We start from the raw sequence: 16,361 nt of genomic DNA, 5'->3' as shown, positions 1-16,361 counted from the left end.
ATAATCAGGTTTTAAGAAAAGGGCTTTCTGGAAACTAAAGTTATTATAAACAGCCACAACTGTGGACAGTAACTAAAAAATTCAGTCAGTGACAGCAAATTTGTTAGACAACTACACAGAAATTGAATAATGTGTAAAAAAAACCACCACAGCATAGTTACCTAACAAAAAAGAATGACTGCTAAGGACTCCATGAAAAACCACATCTAGTTATTCTGTTCCAAGGATTTGAATAACAGTGTGAAGACCACCTATATTTTTCAGATCCAATCCAAAAGAGCATTTTGAAAACAGCATATTCAGCCTTCCTATGAAAGGGGATGCCCTACTTTATATGCATTCCAATCTCAAACCCCCAAGCCCCTCAGCAGTGGTTATAGCACAAATTCTGAAGTGAGTTCAATTACATACCTACAAAGAGAAGATGATTACACAAAGCTCTCAACACAGAAGTGCTTGAGAACAGGCAAAAAATAATACTTCAAGGTGTCCACAGTACAATTAAGATACTAGCCACATATTGTTAGAAGTAGACTTCTGTGGTCTAGGTACTAATGAGTATGGGTGGGTTGTCAAAAGTTTATAAACAGTAAGTAAAATGGCATCAGCTTCTGCTCAACCACATTATTGAACATACAGCAGACAGGAGGCCCAAAAAACTCATCCTGTTTAGTTTCGTTCACACCACTGAAACAAGAAAGCTAAATACTAAAGGATTAAAACTTATCACCAACTCAAAAATGTTCTTTCGAGACACCCTCAAGAAAAAATAAAAAAAAAAATCACAGCAGGAATTTCTTTTAAGGAAGCAAAATTAGAAGGTACTTATCTATAGGAATGATAAATGTAAAAAGAACTGATCCACAAGGCTGAGGACTACTAAACAGACAAACTTAGGAAGCACATCCTCACAAAAAGATAAACATGGTCTTAAATGTCATATGCTGCAATGTGACATTTGAATTTCTTTTTCTTAAAATTTCTCTGTTTTCCTGCTGCTGAAGATGGGGTGAGATGTCATAATCACTAACTCTGAAAATCATAATTTCTGATATTTAGCTTTTACTTGTATATTTAGATCACAGTGGTACAACAAAGTATCAGTTCCTCCACAAAAAAGAACTGTTTTCTCTATATAGTTTAAACCCATTTAAGGAGGTGGGGAACAATGACAACTCTTAAGCTATACAGTGAAAATTCACCTACTAAAATTTTGTATTTCTGGGACTTCAAGAACAATAAAACCACTCACCAAGAAGCATCTTTCTTTTGTGCTTCAAGCCAGTAATGGCGGGGGGGGAGGGGGAGGTGAAACACACAGAGAAAACCATGTATCTTGATGAGAAGAGTAAAGCCTGAACACACAGCCTTATTAGAACAGCCTCACTGATAGTCAGGCATTGTAAACCAGGAAGAATTGCTTTCCCATACTGGTGGCATTCTTCAACTGTTAGCAAGCCTCAGGCAAACTACCCAAGACTTCTGTAACAGAAATATTTCAGTTACTAGAACAACTAGATTAATCATGATTAATATCCGTTATTGATCAGGCTCCTTTTCTTTCATTTACAACCATTTTTAGTATATTGCATTTACTGAGGACCCTCTGGCAAAACTACTACTTCGAGTAAACTGTTGCCTCTGCAATTCATTACATATGAATTACCCTGTAAGCCACATCAATGTTGCTCCATTTAGGCAAGGTTTAAATTTATATATATACATACATACATATAGATAGATAGATATAAATCCACACAAACAGCAAAGACTAAATATTACCATATGTTGCATGCATTCATTTGCTACTTTGAGTGTCAAGATAAGGAAGAAGCTCCACAGACTCAAAGTATCTCACTGAGTTAACCAAATGACCCAAGAGATCACTTGAATTACCAAGTCTAGGAAAGCAGGAAAGAAAGCACACCCTCTTATGCCAAATCGTACAGATACAGCTTGGATAGCTACCAAGAGCAGACTGAACTGAGAAAGCTCATGTCATCTTATGGAATGTCAAATTTTTCTTAAAATGGGATCGTTAAAGACAATTTGAGTGAACTCTGTTCAGATTCTTCACAGAAATGAAATACGTGACCTAAGGAACCAGAATGGGGTCTCCATGAAGCTACTCGGGAGCTCAAAGGACAAAACTTTCCTGCATCAGTAAAGCACACAAGCTGCAGAAAGCTGTTTGGGCACCCATAGAGTGCTGCAAAGACCCTGGGCAAAATCAAAACAACCACACTTGCAGCCCACAAAGGGAGCAGAAAGCATGCACAAGAAAGCTAGTATCCCTAAGGTGAAACGCAGCTGCTGGGAAAAAGAAGAGACAGACTTTCCCACACTTGGGAACTAGAAATCTATGGGACGACAGGGGCAATTCAGCCTTGTTTCAGATGAATTATCAGTCATACTGCACTTCATGAAACACTGAGGGAGTTCCTGGTAATCATGGAGTTAATACGCACACTTCACAACAATGAATTAGATGAAATTTACTAAGAGGAGAAAAGAAGAAAACCATAACCCCCAGCACACAGGTCTAATCACAGCATATTTTTGTGAATATTTTGTAGTAATCAGCCATGGCAAATCACATCAGCCACCAAAAAAAAGTTTTGAAGTACATCTGAATGCCTAACTTAAAGTCTAATTCACATCTCTAATGTAGAAGGGTTAAAATGCAAGTGTGCTTTGCACACTCACACACCTTAATTCAAGTGATTGATGATATAAAACTCAACTTCAACTATGGAAGACCCTTAAATTTGCCTCCTGTATGAGATTAATACTGCTGGAAATTATTAAACACGCAATAAATGGCAATTGACTTTTCATCAATACCACAGTGTTTAATGCTCTCAGTGAACAATGTAAGACAGTATGGGAAACTGTCTAGTAAAGCTGTAAGATTAAATTGAATTTATACAAATTTCATTTTTATATTTGAACATATATAAATGAATATATTTACATATATGTTGTAGTCAGAACATAAATGTATGTTACATGATCATTGTTGATGTCAGTGAAGTTTTCAATCAAATAAAGTCTGTATGTGTTTACAGCCATGTCTCAAACTGCTCGAGAAGTCTGTTTCCTATTATTCCATTGAGATGAACTGAAGAAGCCCAGCAGAAGAATGTTGCAACATCCAAGTAAGGTTATATCATCCTGTCTTTATATGCTCCATGCACTGTACCAAGCCAAGGAACTCGCCTGTCCTTTCAGTTTGCTAATCTCTGTAAAAAGCCATCAGAAAGGACCACCATATAATTAAGAGGTGCTTCTTAAGCATCTACAAATGCAAGATATGGTGTTTTTTTATTTTATTTTAATATAATAAAAAAATTAATAAAATTAAAAAAAAAAATAGAGATGGTGACTGTGACCAGAATTAACCTGAAGAGGCCAAGCACGGTAGGAAGGAGACATGGCTGTGCTGAGCCTACAGGTACACCTGAAGTAGGTGGACAGGATGGCAGATTCATAGGTTAGGTAAAAGTAAGTGAGAAGGGAAGTTTGCAGAAGTAAATTGGGGAAAACAAACAAAAAGAAAAACAACAAACTTGCTTAGAGAAGACCAGATCAACAAGGATATAAGACAAAAAGTGGAATCAAATCATAACAGAGGTCTTAGAGATGTGAACAGCTAGTTGAAAGAAGATGGCCAAAAGGAGAAAAAGAAGTTAAACTATACAATAGTGGCATTAGGTCCAGTGTGAAAAATTATGAACAGCTAGAAAGACAAAATGTGGTAACACAAACAGTGAGCGTGAAAGTAAATTGATTAATACAACAGCATATTACTATACAATTTTCTAATTCCCCACAAAATCTATATCTGACTGGGAATTATATCACAACTATGAGAATCTGAGAAATAAGTATGAACATTATAAACAGTAATCAAATAAAATCTAGCATCTCTTCCAATGATTTTGATTTATAGAGTCAGACATTCATAGGAATATGTGGTAATCAACAGCAACCCTCTGGTGCAAAATACATACATTATGTTCCTAAACTCAAAGGTAGCCAGCTTTCCATGCTTCAACAACCAAATGCAAAAATGATTGTTGTTGGTCTTGAGTATGGAAGATAAAAATAGTCATGCTTACAATGAAGACTTGTCTCTATTGTCTTGTGGCATAGCAGTTGAGAAACACAAGGAACACTTTCCATTTCTTAGCAGAACATCAAATCACACACTCAGCCACTTGTAGATTAAAACTGTCTTACAGCTGTGCAACTAGCAACTCACAGAAGAGGACATAAAATTCTTATAAAGATGCTCATAAATTTGGGATTCTCCAGACACAGATCATCCTCAAAAAAGCTATAGTGTACAACACACAGAAATATGAAAAACACAGCAGAAAAGGAGAGTACCCACAAACTAAGGTATATTGTGAATATGCAAATGTGCTTTATTTCATAGAAACTCTTAAGGCAGCAACCAGGAAAGGGGGATAAAAATCATGAGAGAATTGAGCTGCAGAATATTTAGAAGAGATACAGGTATTTGAAATAAAAAAAAAAAGAATGTCTTTCCACATTTTAAATTGGAAGACATGCATGCAACAGCAGACACCAAAGAATGATTTTTCTCCATGCTCATTCTGATTCATATGACCTAGTCACTGCCAAGAGTGCCAAAATTCATTTTTTGAATCCTGCTGAAGTGCTGTCAAAACAGCAGTCCAGCGAGATAAAAGGGCACTCAAAACTGAAATCACATTTTAAGCTCACTAACCCTTTCTGTTATTCTCCGTTAGTTTCTATTTTGTTATGGAAATATTTTCACATGGAAATGATATTTTCATCAGGAAAACTTCTCTCCTGATGAAGATTATGGCAATACATCAAAGAGAACCCCCCAAAGAAAGCATCTGATTGCCTAAAAGAACGTATTATCTAATTCTTTTTTTGTTTTTCACTGTTTCTTTTTAATAGTACGCACACACAGAGAAAATGAAAATGGAGAGTGAAAGGGAAGGAAGGAGGGGAACAGTGAGAAATGGTAACAAGGAGCACTGCATGAAAAAAAAGGTTAATTACAGGACAAAAGATGCAAGGAATGTAAAGAATGTCAGCAAGTAAATAAATCAATAATCTACAGTCATCATCTACATTCCTGAACTACCTTGAAAGCAAGGATATCTGCCCTTAACATACCCAACAACAGTAAAGATTTTTCAAGGCAGACTTCCACTGCAAGCTCTGTTTCTGTAAACAACCTCCTGTCAACACTTGATTACATGGGAACCTTTCCAATGCCAGTCAATTTAACTCTTTTAACAGTTTTGTTTAATATAAGCTTGTAAATACACTATTACTTGCAACAGGGCTCCATTTTGGGGCCAGTTCTCTTCAGAGTTTTCATAAATGACTGGGATACAGGACTTGAAGGTGTATTAAGTTTGCAGACCACGCTAAATTGGGGGAAGCTATCTACTCCCTTAAGGGTAGAGAAGCCTTGCAGAGAGATCTTGTCAAATTAGAGGGTTAGGCAATCATCAACTGCTGCATGAAGTTCAAAAACAGCAAGCACTGGATTCCACACCTGGGATTCCAACCCTGGCTTTACATACAAACTGGGGGACAAGAGGCTGGAAAGCAGTCCTGTGGAAAGGGACCTGGGGGTTCTGGTTGACATTAAGTGGAGTGTACCCTGGCAGCCAAAAGGGCCAACAGTACCCTGGGGTGCATCAGGCACGACATGGCTAGCTGTTGAGGGAAGGGATTGTCCAGCTCTGCTCTGTGCTGGTGCAGCCTCACCTTGAGTACTGTGTGCAGTTTGGGGCACCACAATATAAGGACACAAAACTATTAGAGAGTATCCAAAGGAAGGCTACAAAGATGGTGAAGGGTCTAGAGGGCAAGACGTATGAGGATTGGCTGAGGTCCCTTGATTTGTTCAGCGAAGAGGACATTGAGGGGAGGCCTCATGGTGGCCGGCAGTTCCCTCATGAGCAGAGCAGAGGGGCAGATGCTGATCTCCATACTTTACTGGATGCAGTGGGAACATGACTACTGAGGATATGGGAAAGGCTGAGGTTCTTAATGTCTTTACATCCATCTTTACTAGTCAGACCACTTATCCTCAAGGTACTCAGCCTCCTGACCTGGAAATCTGGGATGAGGAGCAGAGGAAACCCCCCATAGTTCAGGTGGAAAGAGTTAGAGACCTGCAGCCTCACCTGGGCTGTCACAAGTCTATGGGGCCAGATGGGATTCACCCAAGGGCGCTGAAGGAACTGTCGGATGTGATTGCTGGGTTGCTTTCTGCCATCTATCAGCACTCATAGTCATTTGGAGAGGTCCCAGATGACTGGAGATTTGCTAATCTTATGCCCATCTATAAGAACAGTGGTAAGGAGAATCTGGAGAACTACAGTCCTGTCAGCCTGACTTTGGTTTACCTTGACCTAGGGAAGTTTATGGAAAAGATCATCTTGAGTGCATTCACACAGCATATGGAAGACAACCAGGGGATCAAGCCCAGCCAACACGGCTTCACAAAAGGTAAGTCCTGCCTGACCAATCTCATCTCCTTCTATGACTGGGTGATCTGCCTGGTAAATTAGAGAAAAGCTGTTGATATAGTCTACCTAGACTTCAGCAAAGCCTTTGACATGGGTCTCCCACAGTATTCTCCTGGAGAAGCTGGCAGCCCACAGCTTGGACAGGTACACTCTTTGCAGGGCTAAAGCTGTCTGGATGGCCAGGCCCAGACAGTAGTGGTGAACAGAGTGAAATCCAGCTGGCAACTGGTCACCAGTGGTGTTCTCCAGAGGCTGATGTCTGTGACTAACCTCTTTAATATCTTTATTGATGACTTGGATGAGGGAATGGAGCATAGCCTCAGTAAGTTGCAGACAACACCAAGTTGGGGGGAAAGTGTCAATCTGCTGGAAGGTTAGGAAGGCCTTGCAGAGGGACCTGAACAGGATGGGTTGATGGGCAGAGGCCAATGGGATGGGGTTCAACATGGCTAAGTGGTGGGTCACTGATGGTACAAGGATGGTTGGGCCAGATGACCTTGGCATTCTTCTCCAGCCTCAATGATTCTATGATCTCTGCTCTCTGATGACAGCAGAGATGTAAACCCGAGGGAACGGTATAGAGCTGGGACAGGGGAGGGTAAGACTGGGTATTAGGAAAGAGTTCTTCACCCAGAGGGTGGTTGGGCACTGGAACAGGCTCCTCAGGATAGTGGTCACAGCACTAAGCCTGTCAGAGTTCAAGAAGCATTTGGACAATGCTCTCAGACACACAGTCTGCTTTTTGGGTGGTCCTGTGTGGAACCAGGAGCTGTACTCAATGATCCTCGTGGGTCCCTTCCAACTCAAGATATTGCATGGTTGTATGATCAGCTGAGAAACATTAACAAGCCGACATGAACACTGAGCACTGCACTTAGTTTAAAAAAAAAAGTTAAGATCAGCATCAAATAATTGCAGGAATAATACACTAGAACCTCACCACAACTGCACTTCTCTGCTCTAAAACAGAGCCTAGCAGCTCATGCAGAATAAAAACACAGATCAATAAAACCAAAAGACTAATGTGGTTTTATAAATGTATTTCTTCACAGTGGCATCAGTATATTATGAAGTTAGAGTTTTACAGAGGTAATAGAAGTTGAGCAATAGAGACAAGAGGACATAAAAATCATTACTTCTTAACAAACTGGGATCATTCCATATTTTGGGGGGAGCGTGGGTAGAAGGAGAGGGTAGGGGTTTGAAGAAGGACTGCAAACAAGTACAGAACTATAACCAAGAATAGGCCATCAAATAGGGTGGCACAACAGAAGTAGATCTGCAGAGCAAAACAGTGGGTGTTGAAGATATTACGGATATTCACCCAACACACATTTCATAGGGGTTTACATGAGATTAACTATGGACTGGTCCAGTGAACTGAGCATCCAGCAGGGCCTGATGTGAATTATATGTTCTTGTTTAATTCAAAAAGGGATCTAGGTCATCCCGTGGGGCAAACTAAAGCATGGTAAATTGCCACAACAGTAACTCTGCTCAGAAGTGTAACCCTTATTCAATGCTAATAAACACTTACCTGAAATTGTAATGGGCCACTGATGCTACATATAAAAAAAAGTTTGTATATCCAGTATCTAACCAGCTTTAACAGCAACACCACCACCACGAGACTGGGTTAGAATGATTCAGTTGTGTTGCTACCTAGAATCCCACTTTTGTCTACAAAACATTACAATAATTCTTCAAGAATTGCTTTGCCACACAACATAAAATGTGTAAAAAAGCAGAGGAAAAAAATCAGCATCTAGAATTATATCAGAAGTGGACTTGGACACAGTACGTATTTGCACCACTTATTTTCGCAAACAAAGCTGATAGCACAATTAGGCACCTGGGGTCATCTTTTCCTGAGATCCAAGTTATTTCTTAATGCATGTATGAAGTGTAGATATTAAACAAGTCTGACAACCACTTTTTAAGTCATGGATGCAATTACTTTAACCAGGACAAAAAAAAAAGCAGCTGACCCTGCCCCTCCCCACCCTCCCCCCCAAAACACGCACACACACAAGAAAACCAAAAACCTACTGTACCTGTATGCTGTCCTTCAATCCAGGCTTGCAGATACATGAAGAGGAGTAGACCAGCTACTCCAAACATCAGTAGCGACACAAAGACTTGTCTTAGGTTCATGACCCTATCAGAGGGCTACTTCTCAGCTTTCAGAATAATGCATGGCTCATTTTTATGAAATCTTCAGTGCATCTGCATCTTCAGTATGTGAACTTCTTCCCCTGAGACTCTGACCTGGAATAATAACAGACGCAGCTAGTTTTTATGCTACATTCTTATACTCCACCAAAGACTCTGTATCCAGTGTATTGAATGCAAGCTGTATCTCTCACAAACAATTATTTCCAATGCTGAGATTGCTGTTCACAATTTTGACGATGTCAATACAGGATATAAGCAAATCCCTTGGATGGGATTTAAGCAAGTCTCTTCAAGTGGCTACAAATACCAGTCCACCTCCACACCACTGGACATCACCCACTGCCATAATGGTTAATGCCCCCAGATAAGATGCTTGGGGAATTAGTTGACCAGCATTTTAACGAGCTATGTTGTGACATGGGAAAGATTTGTCAAGAACCTGATTCTTGACATTAACTTCATTGGAAATGTGATCTTGCAAAAATGACTACTATTTTGAAGAGCAGAGGGCCTAGAAGAAGGAAGTAATTTAGTTAACACCCTACACCTGACATAAACAGGCCATAAAACTCAGTTTATAACAGTATATAGAAGACACTGCAGAGCATAAAAAAAAGCCAACTTGTTAACCTGAATCAGGACACATTTGGTTTGAAAGCAGTTTACTAGAAACTGAAGAGCAGCTGTTAAAGCTAGCCTGAACAGTAAAAGGATAAAAAAACGCACACTGAAATTCGACAAAATTGAACACTCCTGTAAGTGAGCACCTGATAGAAGTGTCTCATAAACTACAGCAAAGAACAAGTCAAGCTTTTAAAGGAAGACAGTACATTGAAAAAAAATATTTGAAAGAGAAAAACATTAAAAGAACAGAACAGAAGTTCAAGTGCATTCAAATAAACAGAAAACTAAAATGCAGACACTTACTAGTTACATGTATTCTGAAAACTGAGAGTATGGAACGTTCCACAAGAAAAGTTTGTATTTTTAAGTAGCTCAGCAGTGTCATATCTTTACATGCTGAATTTCTAAAAATACACATACACATAAGGCTTAGCAGGGAATACCATTAAAAATAGCTGCTGAATGAACAGAGTAACTATGTTTTCTAAGAGGCAAAAGATTTCAAGACCAACAAAGAAGCATCTGAAACTTTTCAGAACTTTTTTTTTTTTTCCTACTTTCAGCATCTCACACAGCTCCATAGACATTCCCAACATGTGTAGGCTGGCACTGCAGCTCTTGCCAGCCACTTGCTCTCATCAACCCTGACTGCCCTGCCCCTTCTGCCAGCAGCAGGGCTTACACATCCACACAGAAACATTCAGAAACTTGATCCAACTAAAAACTGCTCCACAAAACAATGGAATGGGAACTTTTCTGACAAATGAAGTGAGAAAACACCGGTTTAGTCAAACTACAGCCCTAACCAGGTGTCTACAGTTTTTCTGTTAGCAGTACCACCCATTATATGCATCTGTGACACATGCTGGCACAGGATATAGAGCTGACCTTGCCCAAGCACCATCATGACTGCAGGCAGCACCACCTGCAAGCCCTGTATTATCATCTTTTGGATGCACAGTAGAAACCAGGAGCAGTAGCAAGCAATTTAGTCTGTTAATATAAAAAAAAAAAAAAAAAAAAAAATAAAGAGGTTTTTCTACTAGGGTAGTTTTTGTTTTGAGAGGATAAAAGTTTGTTTTTAAAAAAAAGTGTTTTAATACCTCTTTAAACTACAAAAGAACACCAAGAAAAAAAACATCCTACTCCACCATCAGTCGTTACATTTATCTTTGTATCAAGTTTTCAGGTTTCTTGCAATTAGTTTAATTTAGTTTACATGAAACTGTATTATTTATGCGTTGGCTACATTTTAAGATTAGCTTTAAATAAGAATACCTACTTCAGCATTGGTTAGACTCTAAATAGATCAAACCCACCCAGAATGTAAACCTATTCTGCTACCTTATAATATTTTTAAAGGCTTTTCAGCTTGAATAAGTAGTTTAATTTATTTAATACAGTGATTTGTAACCCACATACAGAAAAAGTGATAGTTGCATTAAAAAAAAGTCCGAGTCCAGTAGTCTTCTAGTAGAACTTGAAAAATGGCCACACAACACTGACAAATTTGCTCTTTCAGCATTAAAATGCAACGGTCGTGGAAAACACTCCCAGCATCCTGGCAAAGTGGAAATATCTGCAAATATTCTTTAATCAAGATGAATGCTCCTTTGTGGCTGCAAGGGAAGAGCAAATAATCAATTGCTTTCAACCTAAGTATTTTCAGAGGAGATCAGTACTATCCACGTGGAAGCCTAGCATCCCAGTTAAGCTGTAGATCTTTCTTTGCCCTCGGTCCTGGTCCAGATTGCTCTACTGGGCAGTAGTTTGATATACTGGATAGGATGGTTACTTCAGGATAACTAATACAACCTAACTGCTATGACTCTCTCAGCTACGATGAAATCAAGTTTTTCTTTAGCTTAACCTCTCCTCATCTCTTTGGAGGTATGGACCCTAATGTGCCATTCCAACTCAAGCTTGCAAAGGGAACATGTTAGGGATGCTTGCACCCTATAAAATTTCAAGTCCTTTCAACTTTTTGAGAGAGATTGCTACATACTGTTCCTATCATGTATGGAGAGAGAACAGCAGACAAAAACAGTACATGCAACACAATGTTGTGTTGGCAACACAAAGCTCTTTGCAGCAACAATTAGAAACTTGACAAATTTATAGTTATTCACTTCTGAGGCTAAATTGCTTAACTCCATTGTCAAATTTAAGAGTTTCAGGAATCCACATTCCACTAATGTAAAACCCCTGCATTTTTCCCGTTTGTGTTTTGGGTTCTGTTCAAAGGTGCAAATTCCTGCACAGGGCCAACACAAGCAAATGAAATAGCACAGCCACCCCCAAAATGAGTAAGAGTTCATATCCTGCTTTTGGCATACTTCTTTATTTCAGTACATCATCCACCCTTCTCTACCTGGCAAGCAAATACACCTGCAGCTGAGGAGATGCATCTCTAGCACTCAAATACCATTCCTGGCTTCCTGTTATTCTAGACCACACAAAACCAGTGGTTCTTGGTTGTAGTACATTTGGCTAACTTAATAGTTCCTTGAGACTATTCCCTTTGCCATCACCTAGCTCTAAAATCAAATACAGAAGGGTTTCTAAGTAGTTTGAGGCAATGTATTATTCCTCTTTTTAATTCCCCTCCATACTTTTTTCCTCCACCTGAAAAAGGATGATCATGATTAGTGGTTAGCCAGCAGTGAATAAATAGATGCTCCTTATAATGGTCAAAGCATTCATGTTACTGTGGGTTACCACAAATTCCCACTCACTCAGCATCTCCGAGGACACACCTGAGTTAATAAAGGAAAATGAGAAATAGCACACTAAGCTACTGCAACCCTTCACAGCCCACACATCATTTTTTCCTTCTTTCTTTTCTTTTTATCCCCAAGAAGCAACACATTTCCTGATGCCTCTACAGGAGTATCATGGCAGGATAATTTTGCGCCAAGGAATGTCCTGCTGGACACCCGCCCAGGCTACTTTCAGCACAGTCAGCGAAAGGATACAAGGGTATCTTCTCACTTCACCGCTCCCCCTCCTCCCTCACTTCTCATCCATTAGCTTGTGTCCTACTTCATGAGTATCCTCCGGGATCACCTTTCCACTCTCCACACCTCAACTCTCTGGCTTCACAACAACATGAGGTACAGCCCTAGCTCTTAACAATGCTTGCAAAGTTCTTCTTATAAGGCAGTGCTATTCTTTGTTCTGGTTTATCCCAATAGTTGCTAGGAATAAATATACAGTATTTGCTCTTTTCTCTCTCCAACAAGTTATGCAGAGAATTATGGTTGGGTGAAGTCAAAGTTTTAGAGAAATTTGAATTAAATGCATAATCGAATCAAGATAACCAAACAGTCCTGCTGAACAAATTCACAGGAGTGAGGGGAAAAAAAAGAAAAAAAAAAAAAAGTTTCATAATGTTGCCCTTTCAATCCATAGGAATCTACTTGAGGGTCAAAAAGGTTAGAAGTCTGCCAGACTTCACTACAAGGGCTAAGCAGTGGGCAGGGCAGTGATGAGTTTCTCTCCCATCTCATGACAGCCAGTATATCAGTACCTGGTGGCTCGAAGGCAGATAACCAGTGTCTCCCTTTATAATCTAACAGTCAGGCCACTGATACATCAGCCCTGCCTCCATACCTCAGCAACTTCTCAGCCTCCAGAGACACTTGGACACAGCCTTCTTATAAGTGTAACTGAAGACACCATCTGGCCTGCACAACTTTTTCCACTGGCAATAACAGATTACTACTTACCAGCCTCGCAAATCAGGTTAAGAGAATTTTGTTAGAGTTCTGTAAGAAAAACAATGAAACCTGTTGTATGAAATACGTATCTGAAATACATATATATTTATATAAAATGGAATCTTCTGTATGAAAATATGTAGATTTCTTTGAGAAGAAAACTGCTTAAAGTAAGCATCCTTCCCTTGCCCACTGAAAATCCTGAAACAATAAATCCCCTTCAAAAAGAAAAAAAAAATCTTAAAATTAAAGTTTCAAGAATAATCAGAAAATTCCAAACATCAACATCACCAGAGCAACTTCCCACCAGTCAAGTTGCACATATTTAGCATTTTTCTACTTTACTCTCCCTTGTTACATATAAAACCTCAATGCTGCTAAAGAAATTATGTTTTGTTATTAATGCATATTAAGTGCATATTAATGCACTTTATAGCATACAATATGTTATACAAAATGAATAATGTGGCACAGTAAATATGTTTTGCTTTCGATTTGGCCACTTTAATATATTAAAGCCTGCTTCTTATTACCCCTTCAATATTTTTCCAAAGAAAAAACTCTTAATGAAGTAATATATAAAAATAAGACTCATTTTACTAACAGAGCATGTATTGGTTTCTGATGCCATTAAAAATTCCCATATGAATTGTATCAGGTGACTGAAACCAGCCCATGGTAGCCACATTACTTTTGAGATCATGTAGAATTATGGACACTAACCTGGTCCTACCTGTCAACCTTAAATCCTCTTGAGCTTCAGATGATATTAGTTTAATCCACACAGTAACTGTCCAGTTAATTAGCTTGTAGTTAATAGAAAGCTGCAGTAATTTTACTTTACACAATAAACAAAAGCTGTGCTCATGTTAACAACAGATAAATGCAGAGCTGTCCTACACATGAGTGTGTAGGTTAACGTATCAGCTTTGTGAAAAGTTCTGCTTGCTTAAAGAACACAAAAACACTCCAGTAATAGTGAAAATTACAGGTTTGGAACTTTACCAGTTTATCAAAATATTCAATACTCTTGGTTTCATTCTACAGACCAGGACACATCCTCACTTCAAAAAGAATAAAGGCTTTATCATTTTCCATAATAGCTCCCAGTCAGGACTGCACCTACTGTACCTGAGCACACAAAGACGTGTTTGGCATGCTTAGCTCTCACCTGCCTGAAGGACAGTGAGCAGTCCTGTGAAAGTCACATGGATTATGGAAAGTAAGACAGAAACAGCTTGCGAGACAGCAACTTGATGCCTCTGAATCGTATAGGCAAGGTTGGAGATGGACTCCCCCATTTCCCCACTTAAGATTGGGGAATTAAAAAAAAAAAAACCTTCAACAGTCTTTTTTCTTTCTTTCTTTCTTTTTTTCTTCTTTCATGTAATTAAATTATAAGACCTTGTTTATTGACCGCAGTGAAACAAAGTGTTTTCAGCATGCCAGTCTTGCAGTCTGGTTGCCCTAATCACTCATGTTACTGCTTGAAAACGCACAGACAATGCTACTATTTATTTATTTATTTTTTAATTTAATAGATATGCCCTGAATTCCCGATTTCTCGTGTGATGACTGTGAAGGGGGGGGGGGGGGGGGAAGGAAGGAAGAGTAGTCAGCAGAAAAGTTGCTTCTTTTGCGGAGCGCTCCCTCGCACAATACCGCGACAGGGGAGTAATAGGTTTCCACTGAACTTCTGGGGGACGCTCCAGAGCGCCCCGCTCCTGAAACAACCCACAACCCTCCATCTCCGTAGGGAGCCATCCCTCGGCAGCCGGTCCCGTGAGCGAGAGCCCCTTACCACCACGGCGGCCCCGGGAAGGCGAAGCGCCCCGGTAGACCCGCAGCAGACGAAGCAAGCTCTCGCCCCGGGCCACCCCCATCCCCCAGGGTGAAAACATACCGAGGCGGCCACGATCCGTCTGCTGCCTCCTCCCGCTAGTAAAACACCCGGCACCCCAGGGCTGGGCGGCAGCGGAGCGCCGCGTTAAGAAACAGGCTGCTTGCAGGGTCAGGAAGCAAGCCCCCAAACAAGCCCACCCGCCTCGCCGACCGGGGCGGAGGCGGCCTCCGCGCCCCGCCCCGGTGCGCCCCGCCCGGCCCCGCCGCCCCCGCGCCACCCCTTTTACCTGCCCGCTTCGGAGCGCCGCGCTCCTACTACCGGGCGGGAGGCGTGCCCGTAGCGGTGGGGAGGCACAAAGTTTCACCGCAAAACTTTGAGGATGGGGAGGCTGGGATGGGGCCCCCGCCTGAAGGGGGGGAACCCCGCTGGCGCCTTGGGGGGTGAATCTCTGTGAGGGCAGGTAAATGCCGTGTTTGCTCACCCGCTTGCCCTCTCCTCCGCCTGTGTGTGTGCAAAACCTGTGTCATTAAACAAAGAGCTTCTCGCCGTTCCTGCCTCAGAACGCCCCTGAGATTAAGCGCTTTGCTAACAGGTTTTGTTTGCTGTTACATATCCAGAGGTAGGTTCTCCCAAAGCCAGCAAATAAACGCGTCTAAGCTGCCAGGTAGAGGCAAGTCATAGCTGGAGTTAGCTACCGAAACAGGTAGTATTCCAAAGTAAAAACTTTGTCATCTGTGGGAGACACTGTGATAGATAAAAATATTTAACTAGTGTTTCTTAACACTTCAGATGTGCTTTGCAAACGTTATCAGCTTATTGTGACAATAGTCCAGCCGTGCAGACAAATGATATTGTCTCTCTTTAACTGGCACGTTGCTTCACTTATGTTTTTTTCAAGGACATGCTCTAGTTCCTGTTTGTAATGGGGTAAACACAGAGGAGCTCTGATTTTCTAGAGATATTCTCAAGCCACTTTTATACAGCTCTCTCCCCTTCAGGCATTTCACTTCATTGCTAGACTGCATGTTCCTAGAATTACTCCCTGTATTACAGACCCATTGCTCACTTACAGCACAAGCCCTTTCTTGATATAACAGTAACATATCTTCACATTTTTGCACATCTTTTATTTTAAAAGCTATCAAACCATCTTGTGCACTGTTACAGCTAGCACAAAGGGATCACTTCTCCAATCAACCAAGCACAACCAACTTTGACATGAAGATGAACATCACCAACCAGCCCAAGACAGTGGTTCAGAGCTGGTAATAAAGAGCTGTGTGCTGCTCAGATTTCAACGGGGGGTTAACTAAGCAGAGTGTAATTACCCCAACCAGAGCTTAGACACTGGGGATAACGCACATTCACAGAAAAGTGCTTCAGGGTCTGAAGCAACCAAAGGCAGCCAAGACCTGTGCACAGCATTGTTCCTTATGGGTTTCCAAACCAGGC

General features: G+C 40.6%; 1 protein-coding gene across 6 annotated transcripts in view; it reads right to left on the bottom strand.

The window, feature by feature from the left end:
• CHST9 (carbohydrate sulfotransferase 9) overlaps positions 1-15,330 on the bottom strand; it is a 97,121-nt gene extending 81,791 nt beyond the window's left edge. For 2 of the 6 annotated variants that reach the window (XM_068671818.1, XM_068671821.1), the window contains exons 1-2: positions 14,970-15,109; positions 8,603-8,816 (exon numbers count right to left, since the gene is read on the bottom strand). In XM_068671818.1, coding sequence (XP_068527919.1) covers positions 8,603-8,702 — 100 coding nt within the window. In that variant the 5' untranslated portion in view covers positions 8,703-8,816; positions 14,970-15,109. Of the gene's footprint in view, positions 1-8,602; positions 8,817-9,650; positions 10,154-14,969; positions 15,110-15,195 lie in introns of those variants that run through there. The other 4 variants (XM_068671819.1, XM_068671820.1, XM_068671827.1 and 1 more) reach the window with 4 other exon arrangements.
• Positions 15,331-16,361: the final 1,031 nt, after the last annotated feature.

This window comes from Anas acuta, chromosome 2 (genome assembly GCF_963932015.1).
Source record: "Anas acuta chromosome 2, bAnaAcu1.1, whole genome shotgun sequence".
Taxonomy (NCBI): Eukaryota; Metazoa; Chordata; class Aves; order Anseriformes; family Anatidae; genus Anas; species Anas acuta.
Note: the sequence above shows the minus strand (reverse complement) of the source record. Positions and strands in the feature narration are given on the sequence as shown.